Consider the following 14,028-nt stretch of genomic DNA (forward strand, 5'->3'; position numbering starts at 1 on the left):
AGGCGTGAGCCACCGCGCCCGGCCTTGTTTCCCCTTTCTTTCCCCAATTTTAATTTACGCTAAAATGAACATCCTACTTCACAAATATTTTTCTGCATTTCTAATTCCTTCTTTAGAATGTATCATAAAAGATTACTAAATCAGTGTACAAACTTTTTCTAATTACTGATTTAATTTGGCTTAGTTACTTGACAAAAAAAGATTAATCTTGACAAAGTCAATATGCCAAATATGTTAATTTGTTATTTTCATATGCATTTCTTTTATTACTATGTTATACACACACATTTAAACAGGGCTTTCTCATCTTGCAAAAATCCCTAGTTCTGCTTTCCTGTGCTAAAGGATATGAAAGAAAACAGCCCTGCTTCAGTATACAACAGTATCTTCTCTCAACCCTAAACCCTCAAGGCCAGAAATCATCTGACTTTAATAAGTTATAGTTCCTTTTATAACAAATTATGTATAATAATTAACTGCTTTTTCTGTTTCTAACATTTTAAGGTTTGGTCTTTTAGCTTCTAGGGCTTGCCATAGACATTGCATAACCAACCACTGATAGGAGAAATCCTCAGGGTTTATTTCCAAACAGGCTCTGGCAAGTTACTGATCTCTGACTCAAAAGCTCCTTTTACTAATATTGGGAGTCAAAGTAAACAACTTGTTTCTATATAATTGTTTGTGCATGCTAAGACTTGAACATTAAAAAACATCACAACACAAATGAACAAGTCAATGTGGAAATCTGGCTGAATACAAACCTCTTAAACTGTCTAAAATGAAGGATAGGGCTGGGCATGATGGCTCAGGCCTGTAGTCCTAGCAGTTTGGGAGGCTGAGGCCAGTGGATCACCGGAGGTCAGAAGTTCGAGACCAGCGTGGGCAACATGGCAAAACCTCGTCTCTACTAAAAAGGCAAAAATTAGCCAGGCATGGTGGCGGGTACCGGTAATCCCAATGACTTGGGAGCTGAGGCAGGAGAATCGCCTGAACCCAGAAGGCGGAGGTTGCAGTGAGCCAAGATCACACCACTACACTCCAGCCTGGGCAAGAGACCGAGACTCCATCTCAAAAAATAAAATAAAACAAAATGAACGATGGATAAAAGATGCACAAATGTGACAAAAAATATATTAAGAAAGATTCCAGATAAGATGGAGTAAAGCACATTCCACTCTCTCTGTCCCACTGAACACAGTTACAAAACCTGGGCAGAAAGCAGGCAGCAGTTGGTTGCAAAAGATGAAAAGTAATGAGAGGTAGGTGGGCTGGGGAATTAGAAGCACTAGCAGTGAGCCTAGCATTTTTTTTCCTCCATCTGTACTCAACACAACCTGCCTGGGCATTAGCAAGACAATGGGAGCTCCAGAAGACCTCTAGTTCTGGCTTGAGGATCAGGAAAGAGCTCTTCTAACACCCAGAGAGTGTAAAAAACCAGTTTTTCTTCCTTTTTTTTTTTAGAGACAAGAGTCTCGTTCTGTCACTCATGCTGGAGTGCAGTGGCACAATCTCAGCTCACTGCAACCTCCGCCTCCTGGGTTCAAGCAATACTCCTGCCTCAGCCTCCTGAGTAGCTTGAACTACAGGCACCTGCCACCGCGCCCGGCTAATTTTTTGCATTTTAGTGAGATAGGTTTTCACCGTGTTGCCCAGGGTGGTCATGAACTCCTGAGCTCAGGCAATCCACCCACCTCAGCTTCCCGAAGTGCTAGGATTACAGGCGTGAGCCACCGTGCCCGGCCTTCTTTTCCCCTTTTCTCCATTCTTGTATGCCCAGTCCTCACACAATCCTCTGGTGATGTTAATGTGGGTGGCAGAAGCCTAAAATTCAGAGGGAGGGAATCCTTTTTCTCTGACTGGAGGAATATCAGTTCCAAGAGAGTGCGGCAAATAGCCCTTGCTTTATTTCTCTCTCTCCCACATTTTGGCCCTGACTTTAGGAAGATACAGTCCACTTTGAGCTGCAGGAATGGAAAAGGGAAGCCCAAGAAACCACAGGGAGATTACAGAAAGAGAGAAACTCATTAAAGCAATCTCTTAAAACTGTTTATAAACTTGTGGGTCCATTCCCAAGGTAAGCGGGTATGGATATGATCCTCAACAGCAAACACCGACCCTGACGACCGAATTACAAACAGAACACCACTATACCCCACTATACCAGTCCCAGACTGGTGACTGGATGGCATATACATGGGGCAGATCTGAGTAACACTGCAAAGGCTTTGAAAAATGAACTGATAATGTAACCACAGTTCACACAAGGCTGGCTGGACCTAACCCAATCAGATCAATTGGCCAATAAAACAAAAATATCAACATCCTTGGAGCATAAAAATGCTCCAAGAAGTAAGGGCAAACACTCTTAAAATGAAAGGGAAGTTTTAAGTTTCAGAATAAAAAAATGTAAAGAAGGGCTAAATAGGAATTTTAGAACTAAAAATAAAATAACCAAAAACATTTCACTGAATAGGTTTAGTAAATGCAAATGTCAGGAAACTTGAAGACAGATCAAAAGAAATTATCTAACCAGAACAATAGTGAAAAAAATTGGAAAATAAACAAAGCCTCAGAGACCTGTGGAATAAAAAGTCATTTGTGTTGTCACTCCCAGAAGAGGGTAAAGAGCCAGGTGTGGTGGCTCACATCTGTAATCCCAGCACTTCGGGAGGCTGAGGGAGACAGATCACTTAAGGCCAGGGGTTTAAGACCAGCCTGGCCAACATGGCGAAACCCCACCTCTAATAAAAATACAAAAATTAGCTGGGCAGGTGGCTCACACCTGTAACCCAGCACTTTGGGACGCCCAAGCAGGCAGAATACTTAAGGCCAGGAGTTCAAGACCAGCATGGTCAATGTGGTAAAACCCCGTCTCTACTAAAAATTAACAAAATTAGCCAGGCATGGTAACAGGCACCCATAATCCCAGAACTCTGGGAGGCTGAGGCAGGAGAATTGCTTGAACCAGGGAGGCAGAGGTTGCAATGAGCCAAGATCGCAACATTGCACTCCAGCCTGGGTGACAGAGTGAGACTCCATCTCAAAAAAAAAAAAGAAGAGAGTAAAGAATGTGGTACAGGCCGGGCGCGGTGGCTCAAGCCTGTAATCCCAGCACTTTGGGAGGCCGAGACGGGTGGATCACGAGGTCAGGAGATCGAGACCATCGTGGTCTACACGGTGAAACCCCGTCTCTACTAAAAAATACAAAAAACTACCAGCCGGGCGAGATGGCGGGCGCCTGTAGTCCCAGCTACTCCGGAGGCTGAGGCAGGAGAATGGCATGAACCTGGGAGGCGGAGCTTGCAGTGAGCTGAGATCCGGCCACTGCACTCCAGCCTGGGCGACAGAGCCAGACTCCGTCTCAAAAAAAAAAAAAAAAAAAAAAAAAAAAAAATACAAAAAACTAGCCGGGCGAGGTGGCGGGCGCCTGTAGTCCCAGCTACTCCGGAGGCTGAGGCAGGAGAATGGCATGAACCTGGGAGGCGGAGCTTGCAGTGAGCTGAGATCCGGCCACTGCACTCCAGCCTGGGCGACAGAGCCAGACTCCGTCTCAAAATAAAAAAAAAAAAAAAGAGGCCAGGCCCGGTGGCTTACGCCTGTAATCCCAGCACTTTGGGAGGCCGAGGCGGGCAGATCACGAGGTGAGGAGATCCAGACCATCCTGGCTAACACTGTGAAACCCCGTCTCTACTAAAAATACAAAAAATTAGCCGGGTGTGGTGGCGGGCGCCTATAGTCCCAGCTACTGGGGAGGCTGAGGCAGGAGAATGGCGTAAACCTGGGAGGCGGAGAGCTTGCAGTGAGCCGAGATCGCACCACTGCACTCCAGCCTGGGCGACAGAGTGAGACTCCGTCTCAAAAAAAAAAAGAATGTGGTACAGAAAAATTCTAAAGAAATAATGGTTGAAAATTTTCCAAATTTGGTAAAGACATAAACCTAGAGATTCAAAAAGCTCAGTGAACTCCGAACAGAATGAACAAAGAAATCCTCCCACAGTCCCATAACTGCTGAAAAGAAAAAGAAAATTTTGAAAGTGACCAGAACAAAACAATGTATTACTTATAGAGAACAGTGATTTGAATGACTGATTTTTATCAGAAACCATGGAAGCTAAGAGAAAGTAGAATAGCATGTTTTAAATGCTGAAAAAGGGAAACATCAAGACAATTTTAATATCCTTCAGTAATAAAGGTAAAATTAAAACATCCTAAGGTGAAGAAAAATTAAAACAAATTGAGGCCAGCTGACTTGCTCTAAAAGAATAACTAAAGGAAGATGTTCAGACAGAAGGCAAATAATACTAGAAGAAAACAGCTGTCCTGGCATAGCGGCTCATGCCTGTAATCCTAACACTCTTGCTTAGGTGACAAAGCAAGACTTCACACACACACACACACACACACACACACACACACACACACACAACCCCAGCAAAGCAGTCCTACTGATGATAATGAAATGGTATAAAGGACAAGTCGTTTGATTTACATGCTACTTAGGTATCTGAGTAGAAGAGATATGCAAAGGAGAAAACAAACCAACCACAGGCCTTCTGGGCTAAAAATACTACTACATTAAAAGTTATGTTTAAGGATGAAAATTTAAACCATGAGATTAAAATATAATTTCCCAAGAAGTAATGGGAGAGATGAAAAAGTCCATCATCTGAGAATCATGGCTGGTTAGCCTTAGGAAACTGCAAAGAGGACCAAAGTAGGAACAAAAGCAAAAGCTAGAATCAATGTCAAGCAGGAGGCAATAAATAAGTCAAATGGCAGTAAGGTCCAGAAAAATCAGGTTCAAAAAGATCAGCAGATACGACCAAAGGAAAAACTGGTAACCACATGATATGCAGTTTCCACGGAGGCATGAAAAGAGAACCCACACTTCAGGGAGCTGAGAACTGAATGTGAGAGGAATCTTATGTAATAGCTGTATGTGTCAATCCAGGCCAAACTCTGTACTCAAATATCCATTCTGACCCATTAGGTTTTGACCCACACTAGCTGTGTGACCCCTGCCTCAGTGCCTCATCCATAAAACTGGGATAATAGTAGGGGTTACCTCAAAGAGTTTGTATTTAAATTAAACAAGGCGGATGTAAAGCGATACTTGTCCTGTACATGTCACTGCCCAAGACTGGGAAAACCCATACATGCTTAAAAGCAGAGAAAGAAAGAGGTAGTTCAGAGATGGTGCTTTCTCTTTTATGTGTGAAAATATGAAAATACAGAAAAATTAAATAATTTCCTAAGATTACTAGGAGAAAGAACTCCAGAGTTCTTTCCAGTCCAGAGCTCCACCTATCCAATTACAAAGGTATTTTGTAAGGGAAAGGCAGGAAATCTGTATGTAAATTCTAAATTATAAGAAAGAAAAAGTAGAATTCTACCCTCCAATAAATTCTGAGAAATAAACAGAAGAACAAAAGTATAATGGGATCCTGGTAAAAGTCACAAGATCAGTCTACTAAAGCAAGGAAACCAAAGGCAAGTAAACACATGCAGACAAAATATATACGGTGAAAAAGGGATAAAGAAAAGGAATTAAGAAACTAGCATTTTTAAAGTGGGGGAGGCAAATGCTTCCCAGTATGGGTTTATATCACTTGCTTTTTGGCCTTCTGAGTGTTGGTAACAACCTGTCATCATCACATATACCTGTCATCTTTAATGGTCTCCATACATTACTAACAGATTACACAGACGGCCATCACTTAACACTTCCGTACTCACTCAAATGTTCAACAAGCAAAGTTAAACTGTATAATTTTAAAGTTTACAAGCATTGAAAAGGTACTGATATTACTAGTAACCAACTAAATGCAAATTAAGACATTTTCTTTACCTATAAAAACCAACACAGAGTTTTAAAAAAGAAATTCAGCACTGGTGGGGTACGAGAGATACTCTCATTCACTACCAGTGTTAAGTACAAACTGATATAAGCTTTTTGAAAATGGGATTTTGTATCCCAAGAGAGTTACAAATATATAGATAATGTGCCCCAGAAATTCTACTTCTAGGATTTTACCCAAAGGAAATAATCTGAAAAACTGAAAAAGCTCTAGGCATAAAGACAGACATTACTGTTTTTTAAAATAGTGGAACACTAGAAACAAATGTGCAACATCAGGGACGTTTGAGAAGTAAATGACAAGGTACTTGAGTCAAATATCTCATAGCCATAGAAATATTTTCTAAGAATTTATAATAGAAAAAATGCTCACACCAAAGTAAAAGGACACATATTGATTATACATTTTAACCATGTTAGAAAAGTATACAGAAATAAATACTAGACAGAAACTGAGTCGATTCCAACATTTGGAAAGTTAATCTTTTTTTTTTTTTGGTAGAGATAGGTCTCACTATGTTGCTCAGGCTGGTCTCAAACCTCTGACCTCGGCCGGGCACAGTGGCTCACGCCTGTAATCCCAGGACTTGCGAGGCCAAGGCGGGTGGATCACCTGAGATCAGCAGTTCTAGACCAGCCTGGCCAACATGATAAAAACCAGTCTCTACTGAAAATACAAAAACTGGTCGGGCGTGGTGGCAGGTGCCTGTAATCCCAGCTACTCGGGGGGCTGAGGCAGCAGAATGGCGTGAACGTGGGAGGCAGAACTTGCAGTGAGCCAAGATTGCACCATCACACTCCAGCCTGTGGGACAAGAGCGAGACTTTGTCTCGCGAGGAAAACAACAACAACAAAAAACTCCTGACCTCAAGCAATCCTCTTGCCTTGACCTCCCAAAGTGCTGGGATTACAGGCATGAGTCACCATGTCTGGCTGAACATTTATAATTTCTATGATTTGAAAATGACCTTAAAAGGTGCATGACTTGTGATAATGTGTAACTTTTTCTAAGGTATGAGTCTGAAACGTGCTAGTTGGCTGAAACTCAGCAGTAGGCCACTTGGCAAAAGAGCGAGCTAGGGGAGGAGAGGCTGAGAAGGGTGTGTCTGTGTCTTTCCTGTACAACCTCCCAGCGCCCCACTTTCCGAGGAATGAAGTAGTACAGTAGAGATGGTGAGGGGGTGCATGATGGCTACCAGTTTAGGCAAGGTGTGATCAGTCACCAGTGAGTTTAATACCAGCATCTGAACATGGCTTTATTGTTCTGTACTCTAACATGAAAATCTGATTTTAGTTATACTGTATTTTACAAGGACCATTATAACCTATAGTGTTATTTGTGAATGAGGAGATTCACAAAGGTCTTAGGTAGGTATATTTCTTTTTTTTTTTTGGAGACGGAGTCTCGCTCTGTCGCCCAGGCTGGAGTTCAGTGGCGCGATCTCGGCTCACTACAAGCTCCGCCTCCCGGGTTCCCGCCATTCTCCTGCCTCAGCCTCCCGAGTAGCTGGGACTACAGGCGCCCGCCACCTCGCCCGGCTAGTTTTTTGTATTTTTTTTTTTTTAGTTGAGACGGGGTTTCACCGTGTTAGCCAGGATGGTCTCGATCTCCTGACCTCGTGATCCGCCCGTCTCGGCCTCCCAAAGTGCTGGGATTACAGGCTTGAGCCACACCGCGCCGGGCCAGGTAGGTATATTTCTTCAGTATACTGTCAATCAAAATATTAAAACCACTTAGGGCCAGGCGCAGTGGCTCATACCTGTAATCCCAGCACTTTGGGAGACAAAGGCGGGAAGTTCACTTGAGGCCAGAAGTTTGAGACCAGCCTGGCCAACATAGTGAAACCCCGTCTCTACTAAAAATACAAAAATTAGCTGAGTGTGGTGGCAAGCGACTGTAATTCCAGCTAATTGGGAGGCAGAGACAGCAGAATCGCTTGAAACTGGTGGTTTGAGGCTGCAGTGAGCCGAAATCGCGCCACTGCACTTCCCTCCAGCCTGGGTGATAGGGCAAAGCCCTGCCTCAACAAACAAACAAACAAAAACCCACTTAGATTGTGCTATTATATGAAAATGTTTATTTTTCAGTTATACCTTTTTTGTTTTCTGGTTTTATTGTTTGAGACAATGGCCTAAAAAGGCATTGAAATCCAAAATAATATGAATTATCACAAACTCTTGGTAATCATAATATATATATTTTATACTACTTTTTTCATGACATATAGATTCCATGCATATAAAATACTTCCAATATTTGTTTTTTGTTTTCTTTAATAGAGACAGGATCTTGCTATGTTGCCCAAGCTGATTGTGAACTCCTGGGCCCAAGCGATCCTCCTGCCTCAGTCTCTGAGCCTGGCATTACACATACACCTGGCTTCCTTTTTGTATTTTTTGAATGTTCCACAGTGAAGAGGAACAAAACTGAAAACTAACTTAGCTCTACAAGACAAAACATTTTTTCTTTCCTAGATCAGTTAAGTTACTGTGACAGGAATACCCAACCATAAGAAGAACAGGGTGGAAAGCAAAGATCTGTGTCTCATGCTCACCTTATAGCACCTGTATTTATACAGAACCACCAGGAGGATAGTCATGACAACAATGACACTGATCATGATGGCCGCATTCAGAATTGAGTGCAGGGCTCTCTGGCCCACAGTCTCGGTATCTTCTGTGAATGGGGTATAGATTCTACAATAAAACAAACACAAAAGCTCTAGGTAAGTGTTAATGGAGATCCCCAACCACATTATCACCTCTAACACAGAATTTTTTCTCGATTCAATTCATATCTTATAAGTCACTTTTCCCCAACTCACCAATCTAGCTAAGAATTTTTAACCTGAGAAAAACAGCTACACTCTAAAATAATTGCTTCAAAGCAATTCTAACATATGGAAAGGACTTACATATGAACCAGACACTAGCTCCATCTAGTGGGTGCTTTATATTGAAATAATTATAATATCTCATCAAATGTTTTTTGGCTACAGCTTATTAGGAACTTGTTATAGAACCAGATTCTGCTACAGAAACCATGTGGGCTGACAAGTGGTTGTCAGAAGAAAGGTAATATGGCTTATAATTAATGCCTCTCATCTGTAGAGTAATTGCAACTGGAGTTGTCTTAACATAATGTCACATATCCATCTTCCCCTTGCTTCTCATTCATAGAAAAACATTTTTATTCCAGGTGCCAATATTCCCAGCCAAAAAGACTTTACTTCTGACTCCCTTATATTTATGAATGGCTATGAGAACAAGTAATGGCAATGACTTTTAGGGAGATGTGTTGTGTACGGAACTTCTAAGAAAGGAGTGAATTCTGCTGACATGTCCTATGTTCTTTTCTCCCCTACTCCTTCCTACTGTCAGAACGAAGGCTAGGGCTCCAGCGTGGACCCTGAAGTAACCTAGAGGTTAGAAGCTAAAGAAGAAAGAAGGAGATTGAGTCCCTGATGAACATGAAGCCACTGTACTAATCTGGACTGCCTACCTCTGCACTACTCTACAAGGAGAAAGTATGTGCATTATTTAAACCAGTTGTTTTGATTTTCTATTAACAAAGTCAGAAACATTTCTGTAAAAAGTCAGAGAGTGAATATTTTTAGCTCTGTGGACCATATGGTCTCCAGGGCAACCACTCAGCTGTGCTACTGTAGTGTGAAAGCAGCCACAGACAATGTATAATGTATCAAGGAGCATGGTCATGTTCCAATGAAAGTTTATTCACAAGTTTGTGAATAACTTTGTTACTACACCTTTGTGAAAAGCTAGCAGGCAGATCTGGCCTGTGGCTGTAGCTTGCCAATGTTTGTTCTATAATATGTTGCCAAACCTAACCCTAACCTACACGGATAATATTCTTCAATCCCTCTAGTTCTAACCCCTGCCCTTCATCTGCTGTCTTAGATGCTCTCCCAAAAGGCTAAAAGTTTGGCTTTCAGAACACCATGTAGTTTTTCAGACACTTCACAACTTCAAATTCTAAAACTCAATTACAACTCTTCTTTGGGCCCCATGAGAGTCCTAGAGATGGAACTAGATGACATTTGAATAAAGGATTTTTCTTGGAGGCCAAGGGCTGACAGCAGCAGCACCAGGGAATTCACATGATAGCTCCCCAAGAGTCTAGAGAGTGCTGGCTTGAATTAGTTATTCATCCTTCCAATTAACGATTTGTTTGGCCATTTATTATACACCTCACCCTGGAGACACAGTACCCTCACAGGCCTTGCAATAAAGAAGGAAATCAGGCATTAAATAAATAATGTAAATAAATATATATTTGCAAATTGTGACAAGTGAGAGAGAACAAGTTGCTATGAGAAAAGATACCAAGAAGGACCTAATCATGTTAGGAGAAACAGGAATGTTATCTCTGAGGATTTAACATTTAAGTCAATGTTAGATGTGAGTTCTAAATTTCAAAGAATATGTATGTTCAATTATTTGCCTTCTACTTTTAAACTTAACTTCTTTGTAAAGCAACCTTTTTTGATTACCTACTCCACCCTCATTCTGATCACCTGCTCCATCCTCATTCCAATTACCTGCTACCTGCCCTGCCCTGACTCCTGCCAAAGCACTCACCCCATCATTCTCTTTAAATTTGCCAACTGGAATTAGTTTAGCCTATGCAGTCTAACCCTAGCCAATAGGGGAACGACATAGCAGCAGGGACCACGTGTGTCAGGGTAAGAACCCCTTCCCCTCCCTTGTCCAAATGTGCGCTTGCCATTGTTCCATCTGTAAGGGCGCACCCTTCTATACAGAAGTAACTTGCCTTGCTGAGAATTAAAAGGAAAATTTTATATTCGAGTGCTATTTCTTTTGCGGCACTGAAACTTTATATATAACACCAAGAGGAGAGGGATGACAGGAATTTAACCCACCAAAGTCAGAAAAGGAAAGAATACTCTAGGCAGAAAAGTAATGGGCGCCCAATGAGCCTGAGGTGGAAAAGAATTTGTGTGTTCAATTCAGCATAACTTCAGTCCTATCCAGTAATACCATACAGGAAACATACTTCTGCAGTGTTACTTTTCTCCACTTAAAACATCAAGTAATAACCCCTTGCTCTCTCAACTGCTCCTGACCATCACAGAGGATGGACTCTCTAGCTAAGTCATGCCCCTCCAATGCAGAGGCCTTCAAGGTGACGATGATATGCTGTAAAGAAAAGCCACACTGGCTTTGAGAATAATAAAACAAAACTCATACATACAGCTGTCCATCCTTCCGGGTATAAAAGCTGACTGACTTGATGGTAGCCACGACCACCACCATGCAGAGGGTCACAGGGACAAAGAGCATGATCACATGTTTGGCGCCATATTTCAATGTCAGCTCCTCATCTTCTTCCTCATCTTGCTCCACCACCTGCCGAGAGTTACCCTGGGGTCGTCCATTAGATAATGGCTCAGGGTGGCCAAGGCTCCGCCTGTCGTTGTGCTCCTGCCGTTCTCTATTGTCATTCTATAAGCACAAGAAAAACGTTTTCAGTAAATCAGATTCTCAGCAGAATCAAGGTAACGGTTAGACCTGGGATTAACGGTTAGACCTGGGATTTAGTCACTACATGAGTTCTAAAAACCTGAAGCAAGAAAAAACTATTTACAGGAAGTATGCAGTTTAAAAGTCTAGATTATCTATCACAGTTCATTGAAGGCACTCAGGTCCTCTCTTTTACCTGGGTCTTGGCTTGCTCCATTCTCTCTGTTCATCCCAACAAAATACAATTGTACTTATCCTTTGAGATGTAGCTTAAAGACTGACACCTGCATTAAACCTTGTTTATTGGCTGCAGCTCCAAGCACCTTTTTCAAATTCAGTTTTCTGTGATTTCAGATCACTTACGCAAGGAACTATCTTACCTTAATTAATACGACTTTAAAATCCTTGTGTCAGAGGCGTTTGGACCAGAGCAATTCTATCTTGAATAGGGGCTGGGTAAAATAAAGTCGAGACCTACTGGACTGCATTCACAGGAGGTTAGATACTCTTAGTTACGGGATGAGATTGGAAGTCAGCACAAGATACAGCCCATAAAGACCCTGCTGATAAAACAGGTTGCAATGAAGAAGCTGGCCAAAACCCACCAAAACCAAGATGGTGAGGAGAGTGACCTCTGGTTATCCTCACTGCTCACTATACGCTAATTATAATACATTAGCATGCTAAAAGACACTCCCTGCCAGCATCATGACAGTTTACAGATGCCATGGCAAAGTCCAGAAGTTACCTTGTACGGTCTAAAAAGGGGAGGGATCCTTAGTTCCGGGAATTGTCCACCTCTTTTCCAGAAAACTCATGAGTAATCCATCCCTTGTTTAGCATATAATCAAGAAGTAACAGGCTGGGCGCCTGAAATCCCAGCACTTTGGGAGGCCAAGGTGGGTGGATCACTTGAGGTCAGGAGTTTGGCACCAGCCTGGCCAACATGGTGAAACCCCGTCTCTACTAAAAATATAAAAATTAGTCGGGCATGGTGGCACATGCCTGTAATCTCGGCTACTCATGAGGCTAAGGTAGGAGAATCACCTGAACCTGGGAGGTGGAGGCTGCAGTTAGCAGCGATTGTGCCACTACATTCCAGCCTGGGTGACAAAGCAAGGCTCAAAAAAAAAAAAAAAAAAAAAATGTGGTAAGGTCGAAGAAGTGACATAATCAGATGTTTCATTTTTAGCAAACTTGGTTGAGTGGCAATGAATGAGATTTCTAGCATAAGGAACTAGCATTGGTAGAGATATGGAACACAGTAAGATAAGCAGACTGGAAGACAGAAGTACTTTAGTTAGAGATATAACCAGGCAGTCAAGTCCAATGGCAGTTACCAACAGGACTTTCAAGCTCAGAAGGGTCAGAGGAAGTCAATGGTCTCTATAGCCTCAGAAATGGATGAAATAGCTGTGGAGGGAAAAATACAGTAAAAAGATGACCAAGGAGAGAAGTGTAAATAACCCCTAAGCTTAACCAGCAGGTGATGGGAGAAAACCAGAAAATGAGATTAAGAGAATAGAGGAGAGGGAAGAAAACTCAGGAATCAATATAACACAGAAGCCAAAAGTGGAGCACAAATCAAAGAGGTGTCATCAACAGTCTGGCAGGATGAGAGCTAAAAAGACCCTGAACTGGCAATGGGAAGTTCATCAAGGGTTTTACAAAAGTAAAACAGTGAAGAGGGAAGTCGGGTTGAGATGAGACAGGGTAACTCCCTTGACCCCCTCATGGCTCAGAGTGTGGCTCGTTTACTCGGCCACCACACACTCAAACCCCTTGCAAGAGGAAGTGTGCAAGCGAGTGAGTGAGTGTGGGAACCAGAGCAAACGAATGCAGGAACCAGCCGGTTGCTCCTCTTTGGCAGGAGCAGGCTCTGTGCAGGCCCGCAGCAGCATCCAAGTGTGTTACAATCGATGCTCCTTCAACTCTGCCATTCGGGGATGGCTAAGAGCCAGCCAGCTCAGTGGAGGGTCAGGGTGGCAGCCCCTGCTCTCTCCTCTTGGCACCCGGGTTCTCTTCCAATGTCCAGGAATAATTAGGTCACACGAACAGATCGAAGGGTAGTGTGTGCAGAAGATTTTACTGCGCAATGGAAGTGGTTCTCAGTAGGATGGAGAGTTGAAAAGGGGATGGTATGGGAAGAAGGTGATCTTTCCCTGAAGCCAGGCCATCTCCAGCTGGGCCTATTCTCCAAAGCTGCACCACCTGAAGTTAGCCACGCCCATCCATAGTCTCTAATGCTCAGCTGCTTTTCTGCTCACTGCTCAGCCACTTATATCACCAACGCTCAGTTGCTTGTATTTCTGACAATCAGCCGCTTGTATTTCCAACACTCAGCCATTTATATCCCTGACGTCAGCTGCTTGTATTGTTCTGCCAGCTGCTGGAATCTTTTTTTTTTCTGAGACAGAGTCTCGCTCTGTTGCCCAGGCTGGAGTGCACTGGCACAATCTGGGCTCACTATAACCTCCGCCGCCTGAGTTCAAGCAATTCTCCTGCCTCATCCTCCCAAGTAGCTGGGATTATGGTGCCCAGCACCATGCCCAACTAATTTTTGTATTTTTAGTAGAGATAGGGTTTTGCCATGTTGGCCAGGCTGGTTTTGAACTCCTGACCTCAGCTGATCCACCTGCCTCAGTCTCCCAAAGTGCTGGGATTACAGG

The 14,028-nt window shown here is 42.8% G+C and overlaps 1 protein-coding gene across 5 annotated transcripts in view; it reads right to left on the bottom strand.

The window, feature by feature from the left end:
• PSEN1 (presenilin 1) overlaps positions 1 to 14,028 on the bottom strand; it is a 96,569-nt gene that overhangs the window by 44,339 nt on the left and 38,202 nt on the right. For 4 of the 5 annotated variants that reach the window (XM_011949617.1, XM_011949615.1, XM_011949618.1 and 1 more), the window contains 2 exons: positions 11,091 to 11,341; positions 8,413 to 8,554 (listed from right to left, as the gene is read on the bottom strand). In XM_011949617.1, the coding sequence (XP_011805007.1) occupies positions 8,413 to 8,554; positions 11,091 to 11,341 (393 nt within the window). Of the gene's footprint in view, positions 1 to 8,412; positions 8,555 to 11,090; positions 11,342 to 12,699; positions 14,005 to 14,028 lie in introns of all 5 variants that reach the window. The other variant, XM_011949619.1, reaches the window with a different exon arrangement.

This window comes from Colobus angolensis, unplaced genomic scaffold (genome assembly GCF_000951035.1).
Source record: "Colobus angolensis palliatus isolate OR3802 unplaced genomic scaffold, Cang.pa_1.0 Scaffold3, whole genome shotgun sequence".
In the NCBI taxonomy this organism is placed as follows: Eukaryota; Metazoa; Chordata; class Mammalia; order Primates; family Cercopithecidae; genus Colobus; species Colobus angolensis.